Source organism: Lampetra fluviatilis, chromosome 6, assembly GCF_964198595.1.
Source record: "Lampetra fluviatilis chromosome 6, kcLamFluv1.1, whole genome shotgun sequence".
In the NCBI taxonomy this organism is placed as follows: Eukaryota; Metazoa; Chordata; class Hyperoartia; order Petromyzontiformes; family Petromyzontidae; genus Lampetra; species Lampetra fluviatilis.
Genome location: NC_136280.1, coordinates 1,741,417 through 1,762,619, shown reverse-complemented (window position 1 = coordinate 1,762,619; position 21,203 = coordinate 1,741,417). Strand labels below are relative to the sequence as shown.

Genomic DNA, 21,203 nt, shown 5'->3' with positions numbered 1-21,203 from the left:
ATGAGCACTGGAGAGACAAAGGCTGCCGGGCTCGGCACTCGCCACCTACTCACGCCCATCGTGAGCCGTTCCGGCCTTAGCAGGTGCTCGCGAACAGCACTTGCCCCTACAGCCTGTGAAGGCTATGCCTGCGAAGCTTCGTCTAAAGTAGAAACATGAAAGTAGAAACATTACAGCCTTGATAAGGTTTGGTGGACAGGACGAGGGGGGAGGGGGACACTGGGTCTTCGTCAAAGGCGAGATTACATTGGGAACAAAGCAGCTCGTCGAACAGCGAACAGGAACGGAACAGCGCGAGTGACACACGTGGACTGCACGGACGTCGCTGACAGTTGGCGACCCCCCCCCCACCCCCCGCCCCCCCCCCCCTGCGAGCCCCCCCCCCCCGAGATTTTGACACGGGGGAGCCCCCCCCCCCCTGCCCTCTACACCCCCCCGCCCCCACTTCCTCCAGTGTAGAGAAGAGCCGCCCGTTCTATACGACTGCCACGTATGCATGTTGCACTTTTTTTTCGCACCGTACGTAGCAAAACCGCGCTAATGCGAGGCGACGTCGGGTTTGTGGATGTGGCTGGGAATGTAATCGCGGGATGGGGGTAGACAACTTGGAGGTTTGGAGTAGAACGTGGTGGGAAGAGGAGGAGGACGCGATGGGTGGGACGCGTGGCCGTGATGGGTGGAGGGCGGGGTAATGTAACTCGTAGGCTGTGAATAGAGCGTGGCCACAGAGCGTTGTAGACATCAGGATGAGGGAGTTACCATGGGAGGAAGAGACACGTGGTGTGCGAGGAGGAGGAGGAGGAAGGCGGGTCACCGTGACTGGCACTCAGAGGTCGGCCATCAATGGGAAGCGCTCAAGCCAGACACTGGTGATGGTGGCGATGGTGATGATAGTGATGATGATGAGGCCGTAAGAGCTGACACCGTTGGCCCGGTGTCACCTTCGCCACGAATTCGAGATCTGGTAGGAGGAGGCTGATGTGGGGTTGACATTGACGGCACCGGTCGTGTTGACCTCTTGACCTTTGACGGCGTTTCAAATCTCTGCTCTTTAACCGCAATCGCTCGGCGAATCGCAAAACCCGAGCGCCCAATTCGCCCGGTCCACGACTCGGCACCCTGCGGCCATCTCCTCTCGTAGGGATGAAGAACCGGTCCGGTCCGGAGGCCGATCCTGAGGCCGGTGGGGCCCGCCTCACAGCATTGAGTCGTCCGTGGAGAACCCGTTGGAGAGCGCGTCCGCTTTTCCGCCAGCGAGCTCCCGCGACGGAAGCGACGAGAGTTCGGCCCTGGGCGCCGTGCCCTCGTTCACCTGCGTGGAGCACGTGCGCCGACACAAAACGAGGTTAGCTCGACGAGGTGGCCTTAAACCTCGTCGTATTTAATCCTGGAGGTATACGCCCCCTCCTCCTCCCTCGAGCCCGCTGTAATTCACTTCCGCCCCCCCCCCTCTCGGTACGCGCGGCGAAACGTCGGACGTCGTGCCCGGCACCTTGCGGCACGACCCAGAAAAAGGCGAACCGGGGGAGAGCCGCCGTGGGGCAGCGCGACCGCCTCGAGGTGTCGCCGACCCCCCCCCCCCCCCGAGGGACGCACGCGGAGCGCCACTCACCTCCTCGAACTTGCTCATGCGGTAGATGTTGCGTCTCCTCATGGTGTTCAGCAGCAGCCAATCACAGATCACCGAGGCCTGCACGCGCACGCGGATAGTCCAAACCGCCGTCGTAGTCATCATCAGCGCCACGGTGGCTAGGAGATGTTGGCTACCTCGCCCGGTATACAGGAGGTCGTGGGTCCGATCCCGACCCTGACGCCTGCTGCTGTATATTTGGAGTTTGCGTGTTCTGGATTTTTCTCCGGGTCGTCCGGTTTTTTCCCCTCCACATTTAGAATCAACATCACGTGTTTAGAGTGTTTGGCCGCGAAACATTTCCACGTGATAAGCCACTTCGTTGAGATGTCGTTTGTGGCCAGGACACTTCTGAAAAAAGCGTTATATGGCTCAGTCGGCCTTACCTGGTAAAATCTAAAAAGTTTCGTTTATAGTTTACTATCACCACTACCACCACCATCATCTTTCATTATCGATTCTGAAACCGTCATGCAATATCGATTCGTCACCATTCAATGCTGATTCGTAATTTTCCGTGATGATCATGAGGCATGGCCTTGGCACAGGAAGGCCGTCATCCAGCTGTGGATAGACCCGGCTGGTGATATGACTGGGCACGTTTCTTAACCCCCTCCACCCCCCACCTTGCTATGTGCTCCACGCAGGTGAATGGGTACCACCAGTCGATCGACAGAGTCACGCGTGACGGTGGTGGGGTAAAGTGTGGCTACTACCACCGCTTCCCAAGACGTCCTGGCCATCGTAGATATGATGATGAGGCCAAAAATACCATTCTCGAGTGGACTGCATTCCACCCTTCCACCTGCACTTGCAGGGCTGCGCCTTTACCGCAGCGCGATGGTGCTGTCAGAACTCACCACCCCGACAGAGGTCAGAGCGGCGGCGAGGTTGATGATGGTGGGGATGATGTAGAATTTGCGCGCCTGGGGGGGGGGGGGGCAGGGAGGGGGGTACAGGGGGTGAAAGAGGAACGCATTTAGGGCGCCGCGCTGGTGAGATGTTATCTCCCTCGCCAGGTATGCACGAGGTCGTGGGTTCCATGCCGGTCCTGACGGCCGCTCTATATGTGGAGTTCGCGTCTCTCTCTCTCTCTCCCCGTGGTCGCGTCGATTTTTCTCCGGGTCCTCCGGTTTTTTCCCCTCCACATTTAGAATCAACATCACGCGTTTAGAATATTTGGCTGATATAAATTCCAACATGGTAAGCCACTTCGTTGAGCTATCATTTGCGATTTCCAGGTCGCTTCTGAAAAAAGAGCTGCATAGCTCAGTTTGGCCTTAACTGGTAAAATAAAATATATATAGTTTAAAAAAAGTAAATTAGGGGCAGGGTTATGATGAAGATGATATTCCATGTTGCGAGGTACAGGACGGGACACAGAGCCACGGGCGTGGAGCTACATGATGAGAGGTGACGGCCTCTGGACTCGCGTCTGCCTTTACAGCCGAACGTACGACGGCATCGCCACCTGCGGCCCGCGCTGCGGAAAGGTTTTTAGAAGAGGTGAAGCGGCTGTTGATTTTTTCTTATTTCAGAAAGTTTGGCACGAGACAAGGGAAGGTTGGGGAAATTTTGTTTTACGAAATGTGCAGTGTGCACCTACGGGCTATCTGCCCATGGGTCGTGATGATGATGGAGATGTCCATGATTCGTGGGCGGGAGACAGTGCGTGGGAGAATGCGCGTGGGTTGGAGCCGGCAAGGGAGACGTGAGTGCGAGAGAGTAGGTGGGGTAACGCGTGATGCAAGATGGGGGAGAAATATGACGGGGTGGGAGACGTTGGTAGAGGGAGAGAGACGGGGGGGGGCAGAAGTATGACTGCCGCGGTGGGAGCACCATGGGATCAGGGAGAGAGAGACGGGGTGTGGGAGATGGTGGGGTGGGAGCAGGGCGAGTGGGAGTCGCGCACACCTCGCCGGAGACGACGATGTCCACGCGGATGCCGTACGCCTTGACGAGCGTGCGCGCCTCAACGCCACCGGGAAGCACGTGGTAGCGCGCGTACCTGCACCACGCGGCACCAGCGTCCCCGCACCGACAGATGTTGCACAAGATTTGCATGTAATATGCATGTCATTTGCATGTCGTCATCATCGTCGTCGTCCATTCAATCTGCAATTTGAAGTTAAATCTAAAAACGTACCTTTTTAAACTTGCTTTTGCTTAAGATTATTTTGTAGTGTTGTGTTAAAAAAATATATGCCTTCTATAGTAATTTCTTATCGTGCGATTTTGTTTATGTGTGGAAATTGCTTTTATTGTTCTTGCGATTCAGTCTTTTAACAATGTTTTATTTGATCTCTACAGCACTTTGAATTGCATATTTTGCACGAAATAGTGCTATAAAAATAAAGACTTGATTCATTGATTGAATCACAATCAGATGGTGAACACATAATCTATATTCATCGGTGAATCGGTGGCGAGATGTTAACTCCCTCGCCTGGTATACAGGATGTCGTGGGTTCGATGCCGACCCTGACGCCTGCTGTATATTTGGAATTTGCGGGTGTCTCTCTCCCCGTTGTCGTGTGGATTTTTCTCCGGGTCCTCCGGTTTTTCCCTCCATATTTACAGTCAACACGCGTTTCAAATATTTGGCTTCTATAGATTTACACACGACGGTAAGCCACTCCGTTGTGCAATCATTGTGGCCAGGTCGCTCCTGAAAAAGAGCTGTATAAGTCAGTGGGCTTTGCCTGGTAATACAAAAGTAATGTATCGTTTAGTTTAAGAGGATATGGTTGTGTTTGGAAAGGAGGGGGGGAGTAGAGAGGGGGATGGGAGCAGGGGAGGGAGGGGAGGGAGGAGAGGGAGGGGAGGGAGGGGAGGGAGGGGAGGGAGGGGAGGGAGGGGAGGGAGGGGAAGGGGGGATGGGATGGGAGGGAGGGCACCTGAAGTTGTAGCCCGCCCCGTTGTCGAGGCGTCTGAATGAGTACATGGGGTTGCAGGAGTCCGCGCCGCGATCCAGGTCGCACGTCCAGCTGATTAGAACTCCCAGCACCCCGCCCTGCAGAAGCACCGCGCCCAGAACACACCACACACACAACACATACACCACACACACACCCCGCACATACACCACACACACACCACACACACCACACACACACCACACACACACACCACACACACACACAACACATACACACCACACACACACACCCCGCACACACACCACACACACACACCCCGCATACACCACACACACACACCACACACACACACCACACCGACACACCCCGCACACACACCACACACACACACCACACACACACAACACATACACCACACACACACACCACACACACACACACCTCGCACACACCACACACACACACCACATACACCACACACACAGCTTAGACGTTCGGGTCAAAAAGGTCACCGCGGTCAATGCCACACGAGTCGAGTGTGAACTGCGCACCTCCGATTAGCACGGTTGGCTAAGTACGGTGCTAAAGAAGTTCAACATACATACGCACACACATACGAACTCGAGTTTGCTCTGCCGGCAGCGCGTGGTCTACCCACGGTGTTTTCTCGACTCAGAATCAGAATCTTGATTCCGGCAGCAGGAGGAGAAATCCGATGAGCTATGAAGCTTTTTTTTCCAGAGATGTCCCAGGTCAGCAAGTGGGCCGTGAGCCCGTGGCCATGCGACTCGAATTCTCTGGAGCCGATTTCGCTTCGCGGGGCTGGCCGGCTGGCCTGGGTTCCGCAGCTCGGAAGTCAGGCGGAGTGAAAATATCATCATCATCATCATCAGACTCTTTATTTATCCTGGAGAAATCCGATGAGCTGTTAAGCTCTTTTTTTCACAGGTGTCCCAGCAGGGGCGGGTACACGAGTTTCGACGGCAAACAAAACAACAACAACAACAACCGATATGAGTACATAATAGAGAAACGGTAGGCAAGTCACTCAAAATAAATACCAAAAACATAGGTAACGTGTATATAAGCACCAAATTGCATTAGTGCGTACACTCCTGATGAGTGTTCAACGCTAAATGCAAGTTTTGGCAAAACGGCACAAAGCACCAAGATCAGTGCCAAGGCCACGCGAAAACAACGACGCAGTCCCTCAATAAAATCGCGCATTACAATTGTTTACGCGGGTAATTCACAGAATTCCGTCAACAGCCACCAGGTGTCGTGGGGCTATTTCAGTCTTTCTCCGGGCAGTGTATCTGCTCCGGGGATCTGTCGCTGGTGTTGACACCACGCGGACGAAATGCTCACAGCCGTGGAGAGGCGCGGGCTCTGGTGCCGGGTGGACTCGAGTCAATGGCCAGGGATGGGGCACTGCGTTGAGAAACAAATGCATTGTGTGTGCGTATGTGTGCGTGCGTGTGCGTTGAACTTCTTCCGCGCCGTACGTAGCCAACGGCGCTAACCGGAGGCGCGGGCGAGGGACAACAAGCCAACACGCGCGAAAGAAAGCAGTTCTCAAGAAATGAGTTGTCAGCCGAGATGATTTCCACGTGCGGGCTTTCCTAACATCGGAAGGAAGAATCAGAATCAGAAAATGCGTTGAGACTGGCTTTGAAGCTCTGTTCCACAGATCTCCATTCCAGAGCCGCCGATGTGCATCTGAAAGCGCCGCGATGGCATTGCCATGAAACCACAAAAAATGTTCTACCGGTTCAAGATATTTTTTTTTTAAATGTGGTGCAAGGCAACGAATTATAACGAGGGTCACCCCCTTTGTTTGTGTACTGCTGTGTGCGTAAACACCGATGTTGTTTCGAACGCTCTGGCAGTCGGCGATGGAATGAACGCGGCCTCTCGTGACCGATTGAGCAGCTGGACACATTTACGGCGCCGCCAAACGATTCGGGCAATTTCCCTTCCCAGCTTCTGATGTGGTTCAGTGGCCCGAAGCTTTTATTGGGAACAAAAAATCGTCACGAACGCGCTCGCATTTGGCAAGTTAACACTAACACAGCGCGCGAGATACGCGCATGTGTGACTGTGTGTGTCTGTGTGTGGGGAGCGGTAGTGTAGTGGTTAGCGCGCTGCGCTACGAACCCGGCGACCCGAGTCTGATTCCAACTCACGATCAATAATAACGGTGAACATATGAATCGGACCTGAGCCTCCCCTAGGTCGACTCAGCCTTAAGTTGGTGCCTGGTGCCGGTGTGTAAACATCAGCACTGGAGAAACAAAGGCGGCCGGGATTGGTGTTGGCCACCCCATCCCACCCCCGTGTGCTGAACCGGCTAACAGCACTTACCCCAACCGTCTGAAGGCTATCCTTTGTCCTTCGCATGTTCACATGTTTGTCTCTGCACGTGCATTTGTGTGTGTGTGCGATTGTGTAAGTTCGAGCGGAGACTCAGCGGGTCGTGCACCGCACTACGAAGCCTACGGTACCTGGGTTCGATTCCAAGCCACAGACTACCATCAGTGACAAGTCGTATCAGCAGCGGGCCTAGTAAATGAGTACTCTGTACGTGTGCGTCCCCGCATGTGTGTGTGCGTGTGTGGTCGCGCGCTGTGGACTGTACCTTTTTAGAGAACTTCTGGTAGGTGAGGCCAGCCCTCTTCAACATGTCACCCAGGCGGAAGATGGGGCAGTAGTTGTTGTGCCGGGCGTCGTGCTTGCACGACTGGAGGTAGGTCTTGGGCATGTTATCTCGCAGGTTGCCCCTGCACCCCAGCCGACAGCGCGGGGGTCAGGGAGGGTGGGAGCACCCACACTCTACCCCACCACATGCAACCTGCCCCCCTTGCCGCCCCCCCCCTCCAATGTGACCATTGTGCACGAGTCCTCATCTCGACGTTGTTCTGTGACCTCAGTCCGGACCAAGCGTCGTGGTGTTTTGGTCGCTGGGGTTGGTGACGTTTCTGTCGACTGGAACGCGGAAGACAGAGGTCGCAACCGGGTACCCGATACCCGTACCCTACCCGATACCCGGCTACCCGTACCCGGCCGGGTACGGGTACAGGTAGCCGTTTGCGACCCTGGTGCGGCCGGGTACGGGTACGGGTAGGCCGTGAGTCACTGGTGAATAACCGTTTGTCACTCGTTTCGGGTAGGGTACGGGTACCCATTTGCGACCCTAGTGCGGCCGGGTACGGGTACGGGTAAAGAATCAAAACCCGTTTGCGACCTCTGGCGGAAGATCCTCCACCCCCTCCTCGCTAACAGCACTTGCTCCAACCGTCTGTGAAGGCTATACATGGGGCCTGCGTTTTTGTCTTGTGTGTACGTATGGGTTTGGCCACGATGGGACCCTGGCCTAGTTGTGAACTCATTGCCCTCAAGGTCAATAGGTCAGGGGGTTTTATTGATCGAACAACAGCAGCCGCAGCAGCTGATGTCGTAAATGCATCGTGCATGCAAATGCGTCGCGTACGGTAAGTGCATTGCTCGCGCGGTGGAGTTCGGAAAAGGGACGCGAGTGAGCCACATGTGGAGAGTTGACTTGGAGTCAAGCACTCGGATTGGAGGCCGCGTCGGAGAATGCGGGGGGTGTTGTCGTTCTCGAGGCTATGGGGTGGCCTTTCTACGGATAACGCGAACGCCTGCGTCAGATTTCGCTCGCCTGCTCGCATAGCCCGACGGGTACCCTCCGGGCCGCTCCGCTTCGCCTCCCACACGCAGCCCAACACTCGATCATTTATCCATCCCAGTCAGGACTTCATTTTGGATCTCGACCGCATGTATGTAAGTTGAACTTCTTTCGCACCGTACGCAGCCAACCGTGCTAATCGGAAGTGCGGGGGAAGGACAACCAACTGAACACGAAGAGGCAGATCAGCACTGGACAGCTCCGACAGAAGCGGAGCTCTCCTCTCAAGTTGCCCCCCCCCCCCTATTTTCACGTCACCGAAGTTCGTCTCGGCTGCCGGCGACGGGAACTCACTTGGAGAAGTTGAACTTGGGGAAGCGAATGTTGTTCTTGATGAAGATGGTGAAGTTCTCGGCCTCAGCCAGGAGGGTGTACCTGTGTGCAGGTGGTAGTGGGGGGAAGGGGGAGGGCGGCGAGGGGGAGGGGGGAGATAATTAAATCGGGGGGGGTCACGTGATGGGGCTCATTGAATGAAGCCGAAAATCAAAAAGGAAAGCGCCTCAATGCTTGTAGCCACACAATGAGACCAACAATATGTACACATTCAGAGTGCTTCAAAAAAGTGTTAACACGTCTATGGGACTATCGTTGTTAATGGAAAGAGGACGGTTAATACACTTTAACGTGATAACAAATGTGATGTTAACAGCTTTAAAAAGTCAAAGCCTTCGCTTGTTCGCCATCGTTGTCAACGCGTGCCTGGAATCTTCTCCAGGTGGTCTCCAGAGCCCGGAGGCGGCACATTTATTGTGGGATTGTTGCAAATTCTCAGAAGTGTTAAAAACTATTTAAAGCACCCTGTATATGAATCGTTACATTTCCATTAGATACACATCTAGAATAAAATATATTTACTTTAATGTTGTGTGTATCGATACAGTAATCGTGTACGTGTATACATTAATACATGTCATTTTGTAACGACTTCGCGTGCACGCAATGGGCTCCTAGGCTTCCGCGGATTTCCGGGGATTCCGCGGATTTCTGGTGCTTCCGCGGATCTCTCTACGCGCCCATACTTGGCGTTGCGTCCCTCGGACTCAACGGGGCACCAGGCGAACACCTCGCACGTGCCCTGCCCCCTGTTGCCCGAGCAGCGGCCCGTCTTCACTCCTGGGGGCAGGGGGGGGGGCAAGGCAGGGCAGGGGGGAGCAGGGCAGGTGGTTATCCATAACATAGTTTTTTGGGGGTTATATTGCGTAAGTATATTAAAATGTGTCATTAAAACCCGCCACATACCGACACAACCAACTTGTAAGGGTTTTCACGTAAACAGAACGTGCCAATTCGTCACTAGTATAGCACACCGGTGTGTTGGAGAGCCAAGCCACAACATTTACAATCTGAGTACGACGTTTCACCAGTAATTACAACTAGCTTCATCAGGCGACAGACAGATTTGTGGAGAAGTACACCTGTGTTGTTCCTTACATAGAGGCGTAGATGTGGTAACCACACTTCTGCGCTCTTGCGCAAAGTGGTTATGTGGGCAGTTGAGTGGATGGGTAGATGGCTGGGTAAGTGAGTCGACAAGGGAGTGGGGTATGAGTGTGGGTTGGTGGCTGGGTGGATCGGTGGGTCGGTGTGGGTGAGTGGGTACGTTAGTTGAATTAATGGTTAGGTGGATGGGTGGGTGCGTGTGTGAGCAGGTGGGTGACTGGTTTAAAATTCGGTGGGTCGGCGTGAAATGTGAATGTGGGTTGTAAGTCGGTATGTGGATGGGTATGCGTGTGGATGGGACGTTCAGTGGGCATGGGTGTGGGCGGGTAGATATTAGGTGGCTGGATGTGGATGGGTGTGTTGTGTTGGTGGCTGGCTTGGTAGGTTGCAGGGCAGAGAGGTGGGTAAATATTAACATAGGTAGGTCGACATTGAAGTGTATGTATTGGTATACTGTACTGTATATATGTATAGATAGCTGGATGGTTTGGTGGTATCGGTGTGGACAATAGCGAGAGGTTTACGTTCATCTATACTTTTTGTAAATAAGCAGGTGAGAAATCCAAAGACCAGGATGAGTCGTATTTGCGATGAGAACGCTTAGTTGGCATTGCCCCTAGCCATGCCTGCCTGGCCATGCCCCTGCCATGCCCCTAGCCATACCCCGAGCCATGCTCCCAGCCATGCCCCGAGCCATACCATTGTAGAGTTGGTCTCGTTCCCCTGGTCGGCAGCTGGTGTCGTTGGAACACGGCGCCGTGGGAGTGTCGGGGTCCTGTCCACAAACAACACGCAAAGACAAAGACCCCCCGTATAGCCTTAACACACGTTTTGGGGCAAGTTCGGTTAGCGTGCACCTCTGAACAGCGGGCACATCACACGTAGGGGTTGGTGGCAACTACGCCTGCCCGGCCGTCTTTGTCTCTCCAGTGCTAATGTGTACACGCCACACCAGGTACTCATTTAGGGTTGAGTCGACCTAGCGCGGTGGGGGGGGGGGGGTCAGCTACACGCCCGATCGCCTTTCTCTTCCTAAGTGCTGCTGTTTCCACGTCTCACCAGGGACTCGTTTAAGGCCGAGTCTACCTAGGGGACTGTAGATATCGCCCGGGGTGTTTTTTTTAATGTACAAAGCTACTCCACGGAGTGGTGGGCGTGTTGCGGGGGGGGGGGGAAGGGGCGTGGTTCGTCGTACGCTGCGCTCTGAAGCTGGGACTGCCTCGGTTGGATTCGGGGCCGCGACTCTCACAGTGGGTCCCAGGGCGGGCACAAGGCCAACGAGCCGAAACGAACCCATCAGCTCTGCCAGAGAGTCAAGTGTATATTACAGGGTGATTTAAAAAAAAAAGTTCACACTTATATGGGACTATCGTTTTTAATGGGAAAAGAACGGATAATACTAAACTGTAACATGATAACAAGTGAAATGTTAATAAGCTTCAAAAAGTCTCCGCTTGTTCACCATCGTTGTCAACGCGTGGCCTGGAATCTTCTCCAGGTGGTCTCCAGAGCCCGGAGGCAGCACGTTTCTCGTGGCATCGTTGCAAATTCTCAGAAGTCTCAACATTTTTTTGAAGCTCCCCGCATGTATAAAAGTGTGCAACTATCTTGACAGATGTCGGCACAGCACGGGAGACGTTCATACTGGTAGGAACCACCTGGTTCCACCAGCCCACAGGGGATTATTGTGTCCATCGTGCATCCAAAAATGGGAGGGGTGGGGCTGGGTGGAGAGGGGAGGGTGGGGAGGGGCTGGGTGGGAGGGTGGGGAGGGGCTAGGTGGGGAGGGTGGGGAGGGGCTGGGTGGGGAGGGTGGGGCTGGGTGGGGGGTGGGAGGGATGGGGCTGGGTGGGGAGGGGCTGGTCACCCCGTGGTGCCCTTATAAAACTCAACGTTTAACCTACTCACGCCGGCTTGTGCCCGCCCTCACAGTCGGCCATATTTGCGGAATACACCACGCCGCCGTTGACCCTGGCCATTGACCGAGCAACCCAACGTTCCTAACAGCTCCCTCCGCAGAAATGTGTTTCTTCTTTGCAGCCACTGTGATGGTAGCGCGTGCCACGTTATGCCTCGTCGATGGTGCCGCGTGTGATAAATTAAAAGAGACACTTGGGAGTCAAGCGTACGACTGGAGCCTCGAGCCGAGAATGTGAGGAGGGTCCTGCAACGGAGATCGCCTGGCCAACGCCAGTTACTTCCGACCGAAGCAATCTCGCAAAATTCTCGGAAGCGAACCCGGATCTGAACCCGGTTATGACTCGGATGACGCACTCGGGTTTGCCCGGCTGCGGGATGCGGGGTCGACGCTTCGCTGGCGATACGGCGATGGATTGTTGAATCCATCTGTGCGGAGCGTTACGTGCCGCTCCGTCGCATGCGCGGTGGAGGTTTTCTCTCGACCCGAAGCCAATTCTCCATCGATTTTGCCCGAGTAACTAAAATATTTATAAATATTCTAATGAATAATAAACCGTCACAGAGAGTTTTAAGAAGAAGAAAAAAAAATGTCACAGGACTCCCGTTGCATTTGAGATGTTTGGCCAATTTAGGGTGGCATGGTGGGTAGGTGAGAGGTTCAGGTGGGTGGATAGGTGAGAGGAGAGGTGGGTGGGTATGAATGTGGCGGACAGATTTTTAAGTTGCTTAAAGGCACTCCGACCACCGTATCAGCATCCAGCCACCCTCCTTAGCCAGCCAGCCAGCTAGCTACCCATACGCATACCAACTCAGCCACTTAAATATACGTAAATACAAAGAAAAAGACCCCCCCGTATAGGCTTGACAGACTTTTGGGGCAAGTGCTGTTAGCGAGTAGCACCTATGACGGCCGGCACGGTACAAACACGACTCATTCTGGTCTCTAGATTTATAACCTGGTTATTTAAAAATTATATATATATATATAAACATAAACCTCTCACTATTACCCACACCACTACCACCAAATCATCCAGCTATCTATACATATATACAGGACAGTATACCAAAACATCCACTTAAATGTCGGCCTACTCACGTTAATATTCACCAACCTCTCTGCCCTGCAACCTACCTAGCCAGCCACCATGTATACAACAGCCACATTCACACCCACCCCACCTGGCCTCCCACCTTAACACCCACCCACCAACCCACCAACCCACCCACAAACAATGCACCAAACATCCCACCCAACCAAAGCAACAGGATGTCTGTGCAAACAAAAAAAAACCCCAACAGTCTGGAGACCGAGTGAGAATCATTTGGGTCTTTCGGTAGCGCCACATAGTCAGAAAAAAATATAACCAAAAATATCGACGTTTCGATCGCAACACAAGCGGTCGTCTTCAGGAAAAGGGGGCGACTTTTTACGTCTACGTGGTTTTACCGAAAGACCAAAAGAATATGAATTCCTGCAGTCACGAAAGCTTTAAGTCAAGATTTAACCGAGTGAGTGTTTTGTATAATAATATTATTATGATCACGATGATGAATTATATTTTACTCTACTCGCGCACAACAGACGAGCATTAATGAATTCCCCCTGGCGCGATTGAGTGGCTGCAGGGAAGTCACGCGGCGTCGGATATGCGATCTGCCTCGCGTCGTAAGTTTGCACACACGGACTAACAGCAACACCAACACAGGGCGGGGGTAGGGTGGTGGTGGTGGTGGGGGGGGTCGTTCAGGTGCCCCCCCTCTACCCCAACTTCCTCGCTGGGGGGGTATCGGGTGCAGGTAAACAGACCCCGCAAATTGGCCCGTAACGAATAGCGTCCCCCCCCCGTATCAGCCAGGCAGACGCCACGTGCGCGCGATAACGGAGGCATTGGAATTCACGAACGCGATTGATTGCTCAGTGAGAGGTTTTAAACGGCGTTAGCATCGACAGTTCCATCATTGTAACCCCCGCCCCCCCTCCACCACGCCCTGTTCCCCATCCCACTGATCCCCCTATCCCCTGGACAGCCCCCCCCCATCATCATCACATCTTTCTCCCCAGGACGACTTCCTCGCGTAATTGCCACCCTCCACCCTAATCCTCCTCCTTCGCTCTGAATCCTCTCTCCCGAACCATCTCGACCGCTCACGCACGCCACTCCCCCCTCCCCCCTAGGGCACTTCCCCTCGCTAATTGCCTTCCCTAAGCCGAGCCCTGTTCCTTGCAGTCGTTACGGATGGGAGCCAGAGGCTTACTGGGTCACCATCGGTGCTCGCGGGAGCGATGTAAACAGCGCAGTCGTCGCTTAAGTCAGCGTCGTTAACCGTGACGTCAACGACACCACCATCATCATCATCGCAACCACCACCATCATCATTACCACCACCACTATCATCACCATCATCACAACCACCATCATCATCACAACCACCATCATCATCACAAGCACCATCATCATCACAACCACCACCATCATCATCATCACCACCGCTACCGTCACCTCTAAAAGACAAAGATTCCCCGTCTGGCCTTTGACTGACTTTTTAGGGCACCTAAGTGGGTGGGGTGGCTAGCACCACGCCCGGCCGCCTTTGTCTCCCTCGCGGCGATATTTACACACAGCACCAGGTACTCATTTGAGGCTGAGTCGACACAGGGGAGGCCCAGGACCGGTTCAGATAATCGTGACTGGAGTTGGCCGTCAGCGGTAATCGAACTCGGGTCGCTGGGTTCGTAGTGCAGCGTAGCGCTAACCCGCTACCGTCACCTCCACCATCATCATCATCATCACCCATACTACCACGACCATCACCTCGACCACCATCATCACCCACACCAACGCGACCCGTCACCTGCACCACCATCATCACCCATACGACCACTACTAACACCACCACCATCACATCATCGCCGCACCCCCATTCCCATCACCACCATCACATATACCACCACTGCCACCATCGTCACCCCCAACACACCGCGCCCACTCGCCCCACCATTCCAGAGGCCGCTGGTGCGCTTCTAGATCGAATGTTAGATAGTGCGCTAGGAATGCGCAAGGAATGCGCACTCGCACGCACCGCAGCTTCGCGGAAGGGTCCACGCTCTCGGCTCCTGCGTCACCGTCGCATCTGTTATCCATCGCGCCGACCGTCAAACGATTCTGACGGCCGGCGGTGGCCGTGCTGCCGTGCTGCGCGTGGCTGACTCGAGTCCAGCGCTGTGGAGGCAGCTGCGAGGGGGTGGTGGATCACGCTGCGGCTGTTCCGTGACTCCCTTTGCTATCAGTCGGCGAGCGACCAGGAAGAGCCATAACGCTGGCTCGCCGGGCGTGACAGTGTGCATGTGCAGTTGAACTTCTTTCGCACCGTACGTGGCCAACAGGTGCTAATCGGAGGTGCAGTCCGGTCCAGCAAATGCGGATTCTATTCGTTCTATCTTCGCACGCATGGGTGTTGTTTTTTCCCCTTCTTCTGGGTCCTCTCGTTTAATCCCGCGTGTGAACGCTCATTCATTTGGCCGTTAACACTTTAATGCGTAGAGGACCGCAGAGCTCGCAGGGGAAGTTGGCACCAGCTAAACCACGTGGCTACTGCTGTTGCGCCCTTCCCCCCGCTCGTCTGTGGCTAGGAGATGTCAACTATCTCGCCTGGTAAACACGAGGTCGTGCGTTCGATCCCGACCCTGACGCCTGCTGCTGTATATTTGGAGTATGCGTGTTTCTCTCTCTCTCCCCATGGTCGCGTGGATTTTTCTCCGGGTCCTCTGGTTGTTCCCTCCACATTTAGAATGAACATCACGCGTTTAGAGAATTCGGCTGCTATAAAGTCCCACACGATGATAAGCCACTTCGTTGAGCTATCATTTGTGACGGCCAGGTCGCTTCGACAAAAAAGAGCGACAATAGCTCAGTGTGGGCCTTACCTGGTGAGATCAAATAAACTCAGGTCGCCTATAGGTCACAGCACGATGCGTGAACCACTGCACCACCGCTCCCACCTCCCATTCTATTCCCCAACGTATTTCCCGTTAAATATTGCACGTACGAATAGCTGAACGTATATCATCCGTCTACGAGAGCGAGCGAACGCTGTGTGGCGACGGCGGCGGCGTGTAACAATGAGACATCGTGATTACGGGCGGATTCCGTCGATGATTTTGTTGGAACTCGAAAGGCAGCGAGCGCGCGACGGCGGTGGTTTTGGTATTTGCGGATGTCCGTACGGTGCGGAGCTGTCGCGAAAGCGTCATGCCCCACAGGCAGGTATAGTCAGTCTGCCGGTAGGGGTGGAGAGTGGCAATGATGTGGTCATTGTATTTTATTTGATCTAATTTGCGAGTAATAACGGTTAGATTTGGCAAATGTGCACCGAGACACTGGCAAGTCTATGGATCTCTATGCGAGTCTATGGGTCTCTATGCGAGTCTATGGATCTCTCTCACCTCGGAGCAGACTCCTCACTCGAACGGGGGCACACTCCTCACTCACCACTCCTCACTCACCACTCCTCACTCACCACTCCTCACTCACCACTCCTCACTCACCTCGGGACACACTCCGAGCGACTGCATGGGCGTCTCGAGCACGTTGGTGATGATCACGAAACTGTCCGTGCCCTGCGCAGCGGGGGGGGGCGGGGGGGGGGGGCATTGGAGAGATATTGGGGAGCATGGGGGGGGGGGCGTGGAGGGTGATGCGGGGGACATGGGGGGGGGCATGGGGGGGAGAGATTGGGGAACAAAGGCGGACATGGGGGGTAGGGCATGGGGGGACATGGGTGGCCACAGGGGACATTGTGAGACATGGGGGATACGGGGGGATTCAGTAAAACTGCGCGATTGGTTGTATACTGTGAATCTTAAACATATATTTTTAAGTTTGTATTGTTGAAATTTGGATTTTGTTACATCTCATCTCATCTAATTTCATATTTATAGAACACCTTCACTGACACTTCACCTGTCCACTGACGTCAACTGTCCACACACCCCCTCCACCTGTCCACTCACCTGTAAACTCACCTCACCATCTCTGCCACCTCCTCACAACCACCTCTCACCTGCCCACACACTCCCTTCCATCTGTCCACTCACCTGTAACCCTCACCTCACCCGTTTCACTCACCCCACCTTCTCTGCCACCCTATCACAACCACCTCCCACCTGCCCACACACCCCTTCCACCTTGTCCACACACCTGTAACCCTCACCCCACCTTCTCTGCCACCCCATCACAACCACCTCCCACCTGCCCACACACCCCCTCCACCTTGTCCACACACCTGTAAACTCACCTCACCTTCTCTGCCACCCCATCACAACCACCTCCCACCTGCCCACACACCCCCTCCACCTTGTCCACACACCTGTAAACTCACCTCACCTTCTCTGCCACCCCATCACAACCACCTCCACCTTGTCCACACACCTGTTACCCTCACCTCACCTGCGTGCGCACCGCCACCGCTCACCTGTGGGGGCATCACGTACTCGGCCACGTCCCACACGCGCGCCCTCAAGTCGCTACCGTTGGTCGCAGTGACCCCCTTGACCTTTGAGATGACGGAAACCTCCTTCACCCCCTCGGCCGTCTGGTAGGCCTTCTCGGTCAGAAACACCCAGCTGGAGTGGCGGGGAGACACAACGGGGGCGTCACACATGGGGCTGCTTGAGCTACTTGGTATATCGTGTGCTGCATAACCGACCACACCGGGTCTCATAAAACAAAACTGTCTAAAATTAAAATTAAAATTTTATCAGCAATATATGTTTGTGGAGGCTTTAAGTGACTCTCCGTCGCCAAGTCTGACGCGATTCGAGGGTTTACGCAGTCTACTGAGACTTGCAAAAAAAGGTCAATATTGAACGTTGATTTGCATTCCGTCGAATCGAGGAGCCGTTCGACCAAGTCTCGCGCACGAGGAGTCAAATGTTGCCTTTGTGAACACGGAGCCAGCCAGTGGTCATCAGGCAGACTGCGAAGCTTCTTCGTGTTCAGCCGCTCGTAACAACAACGTTCCTCCAGCCCGACTGCATCGATATCACGAGAACTGATGTTGACTCGCACCAACACCAACACCACCGCCACCACCACCCAGCAGGATTTTCTGACCGGGGTTACGATTCGCGGGATAATAAATAAATCAACATTGCGAACATTTACATTTTTTTTTCTTTTGCCGCACACCACCGGTGTACAGCCAAGACGTTCTCATGCAAAGGTGGGGGGGGGGGGGAAGTGGTCCATGGTTTTCACGCGCTGAGCTAGGCGCAGCCCCGCAACAGCTTGCTCACGTCGCTGCTGGCGGAAGGGGGCCTCGACACGAGGAGGTTCTAGAGGGGGGTTTGTGTTGTTTACCAGATCAGGCCCGCTGAGCTACAGAGATATCTTTCCGAAGCGACCTGTCAATAACAAATGATAGCTCTACGAAGTGGCTCATCATCATCATCACGTGGAAAATGCACAACAACCAAATACTAGAAACGCGCGAAGATCATTCTTAAATGTGGAGGGGGGGAAAAAACCGGAGGCACCCGAAGAAGAATAAAAAAAAAACACGCGACCACGGGTAGAGACAGAGACGCGCAGACTCCAAATGTACAACAGGCGTTAGGGTCGGGATCGAACTCACGACCTCCTGCATAACAGGCGAGGGAGTGAACATCTCCTAGCCACCGTGGCGTCCACGGTGGGTATGGGATGGGGGGTGCAGAAAGGGGATGAGGAGATGGGGCATATGAGAACGAGTGGACGTAGTCGAGGTGCGTAGACTGGGGGGGGGGGGGGGGGGCGGGGGGCACAGACTGGTTCACGTACACGGGTTTTCGTGTGTACGGAGTTACCTGCCCTCGCTCCCTGCCCCAACCACTGCCCCCCCTCTCCCTGCCCCTCTCCCTACCCATACCGCTGCCCTCTGTCAGACCATACTCCGGCCCTCTCCTTCTCTCTGTCCTCTCTCTGCGACCTCTCCCTGCCCCACTGCTGCCCTCCCTCGATCCCCACATCCCTGCCCAATACCCCAACCCCATACCCTAGCCCGACACCCTAACCCCATACCCCTGACCCATACCCCTGCCCCATACCCCCTAACCCCATACCCCTACCCCATACCCCTGCCCCATACCCCAGTCCCATACCCCTGGCCCCATACCCCTGCCCCATACCCCCTAACCCCATACCCCAGCCCCATACCCCTGCCCCATACCCCAGCCCCATACCCCTACCTCATACCCCTGCCCCATACCCCCTAACCCCATACCCCCTAACCCCATACCACAGCCCCATACCCCAGCCCCATAGCCCCTAGCCCCATACCCCTGCCCCATAGCCCAGCCCCATAGCCCCTAACCCCATAGCCCCTAACCCCATAGCCCAGTCCGTGGCCACGCTCACCCGACGAAGTAGGTGAGGATGAGAGCCTGCGCCCCGCGGTAGACAACCCCCAGCTTGCGGCTCTTCACCACCATGGTCTTGGGCGTCTCGTAGTCAAAGAACCCGGACCACATCTCGCGGCAGAAGCCCGCGGTTCCCGCGCGAGAGCCCATGGTCCCGAGGTGCTGAGATGATTTCGCTGCCGCTGCTGCCACCAGCGCCGCCGCCGATCCCCGGCGAGCTGAGTCAGCTGAGTGAGAGGAGTGAGCTGAGTGAGAGGAGTGAGAGGAGTGAGCTGAGTGAGAGGAGTGAGCTGAGTGAGAGGGGTGAGAGGAAGCTCTCTATGCTGGCATGGACGGAGCGAGCGCTTTCATTCTATCAAGGTCTGACCACCCCACCCCCACACCACTAATGTCCCCCCCCACCCACGCGTCAACTCATCCCCCCACTGGACTCATCCCTCTGCTCCCAGACTCATCACCCCTCCAGCCACCCTGCCCCTCCCAACCCTAGACTCATCGACCCTCAACGAATAATTCGCCGATTAATATATTCATCACTCCACCTACCTCTCCATCACTCCACCTACCTCCCCATCACTCACCTACCTCCCCCATCACTCACCTACCTCTCCATCACTCCACCTACCTCCCCATCACTCACCTACCTCCCCATCACCCACCTACCTCTCCATCATCTGACCACCTCACCACCTGTACTTGATCGGCGGGTAGGCAGATTTACCGAACAACGTTTAACCCTACTGAACGTCACTTATTAACCCGTACAAAAAAACTACAGTTAAATCGTAAACCCGGTAAAATGTTTCCGTTCTGTACATGTGTTTGCTTCTTGTTGTTATTGAATACATTACACGGGCTGCAATGAGACGAGGGCGTCTCGGATTTGCGGTGCTGCCGATGCAGGGTCGGGGCCAGCCCCGCTGTGATTCACCAACGGGGCCCGAGTCGGAGTCGATGATGGTAAAGCCCCCCCCCCCAAACAGCAGCAACGCAACGCTGCAGTGAAGCTCCGTAGATGTTGGATCATCTTTACGAGAGATATCACGATCATGTCACCACCCCCACCTCCGTCTCCTCCTCCCCCCGCCTCTTCGCTCGCCGCAGACAGACAGAGCTAATGCGCCAACGCTTCCGACCTCATTCAGACAGCGCTAACTCCATTACCTAAACCCTACAGCGCCGAATAGGGTAGACAGCGCGGAGCATTAGCGGCAAGAGGCCCTAATGAAGCGACGAACACCGGGTGGGAAAGACTTTTGACTATTAAACAACTTTTATTGCCGCCAGCAGCAACAGCAAACAAATGAAAATAAACGCTACAAATCCACGCGCTGTGGCGCAAAAAGTACGACGCACAACACGAAATAAAAACCACGTGGTGGTGGTGGTCAATCGCGCACGACACGGTGACGAACGAGCGCTTCAGAAGGTGAACACGAGGGTGCCGTCCACGCTGGTACAGAGAGGGGCTTTTCCGGCTCCCCAGCGTTCGAAGAAGACGTGCTGCACATCACCGACATGTGTGTGGTACGCGTGCTCCAGCCGGAGCCGCGCCTTGAGCAGGCCTCTGAACACTGGAAGCACAGAGCAGCCATCAGTGTCACCTTCCAGCATCTTTTTCCTCGTCATGGCGCTTGTTAACCGCCGTTCTTCACTTGTGGCTGACAATTCACTCACGGGGTGAGTGGTGAGCGCGACGCGGTGCGCTCTACGAAGCCACCCGTTTATCTGCACGCAGCCTAAATTCGATTCCCGGCCACGGATGGCATCAAGCAGTGGCGAGAAATCTCTGAACTTCAGCGCCCCTTGTGCCCCGAGACCAGAACCCCGAACTCCGCACCCCAGCGGCCACCTGCAAGGCCCCCTTCGCCAACCCGCACTGACCGGCGCGGTGAAGTATGGTCAAACGACCAGCTATGAGCGACACAGCGAATGGTTGACCGAGAGCTACGTGTGGTTGATTTTGCGAGCCGCGTCACGTGTTCCTCTTTCTGAACCCCGTGCCCAAAAAACAAACAGACAGACAGACAACTCAACATTTTACACGTTTTAAGATATTCGTTAAAAACAACACTGCGGTCTTAAAAAAAAAAAACATTTTGATAATAAGCGACGTTTAGCCAACGTGATGATGATGATGAGAGAGAGAGAGACACACACACGCAAACTCCGCAATGTCCCTTATTCACATCACATAGAGACGCCAGAGGTACAATTCACTCTCGAGAG

At 54.7% G+C, this 21,203-nt stretch overlaps 1 protein-coding gene across 1 annotated transcript; it reads right to left on the bottom strand.

Moving 5' to 3' along the window:
• Window positions 1-1,048: 1,048 nt before the first annotated feature.
• LOC144932885 (P2X purinoceptor 4-like) lies at window positions 1,049-19,124 on the bottom strand. Its single transcript, XM_078857274.1, has 12 exons — window positions 18,973-19,124; window positions 17,051-17,201; window positions 16,125-16,196; window positions 10,355-10,430; window positions 9,235-9,328; window positions 8,510-8,590; window positions 7,148-7,289; window positions 4,528-4,643; window positions 3,545-3,638; window positions 2,491-2,556; window positions 1,613-1,690; window positions 1,049-1,312 (listed from the first exon to the last, which is right to left on the bottom strand). Exons 1-12 carry the CDS (start codon window positions 19,122-19,124, stop codon window positions 1,196-1,198), a joined length of 1,239 nt encoding a protein of 412 aa, XP_078713400.1. The 3' UTR covers window positions 1,049-1,195.
• Window positions 19,125-21,203: the final 2,079 nt, after the last annotated feature.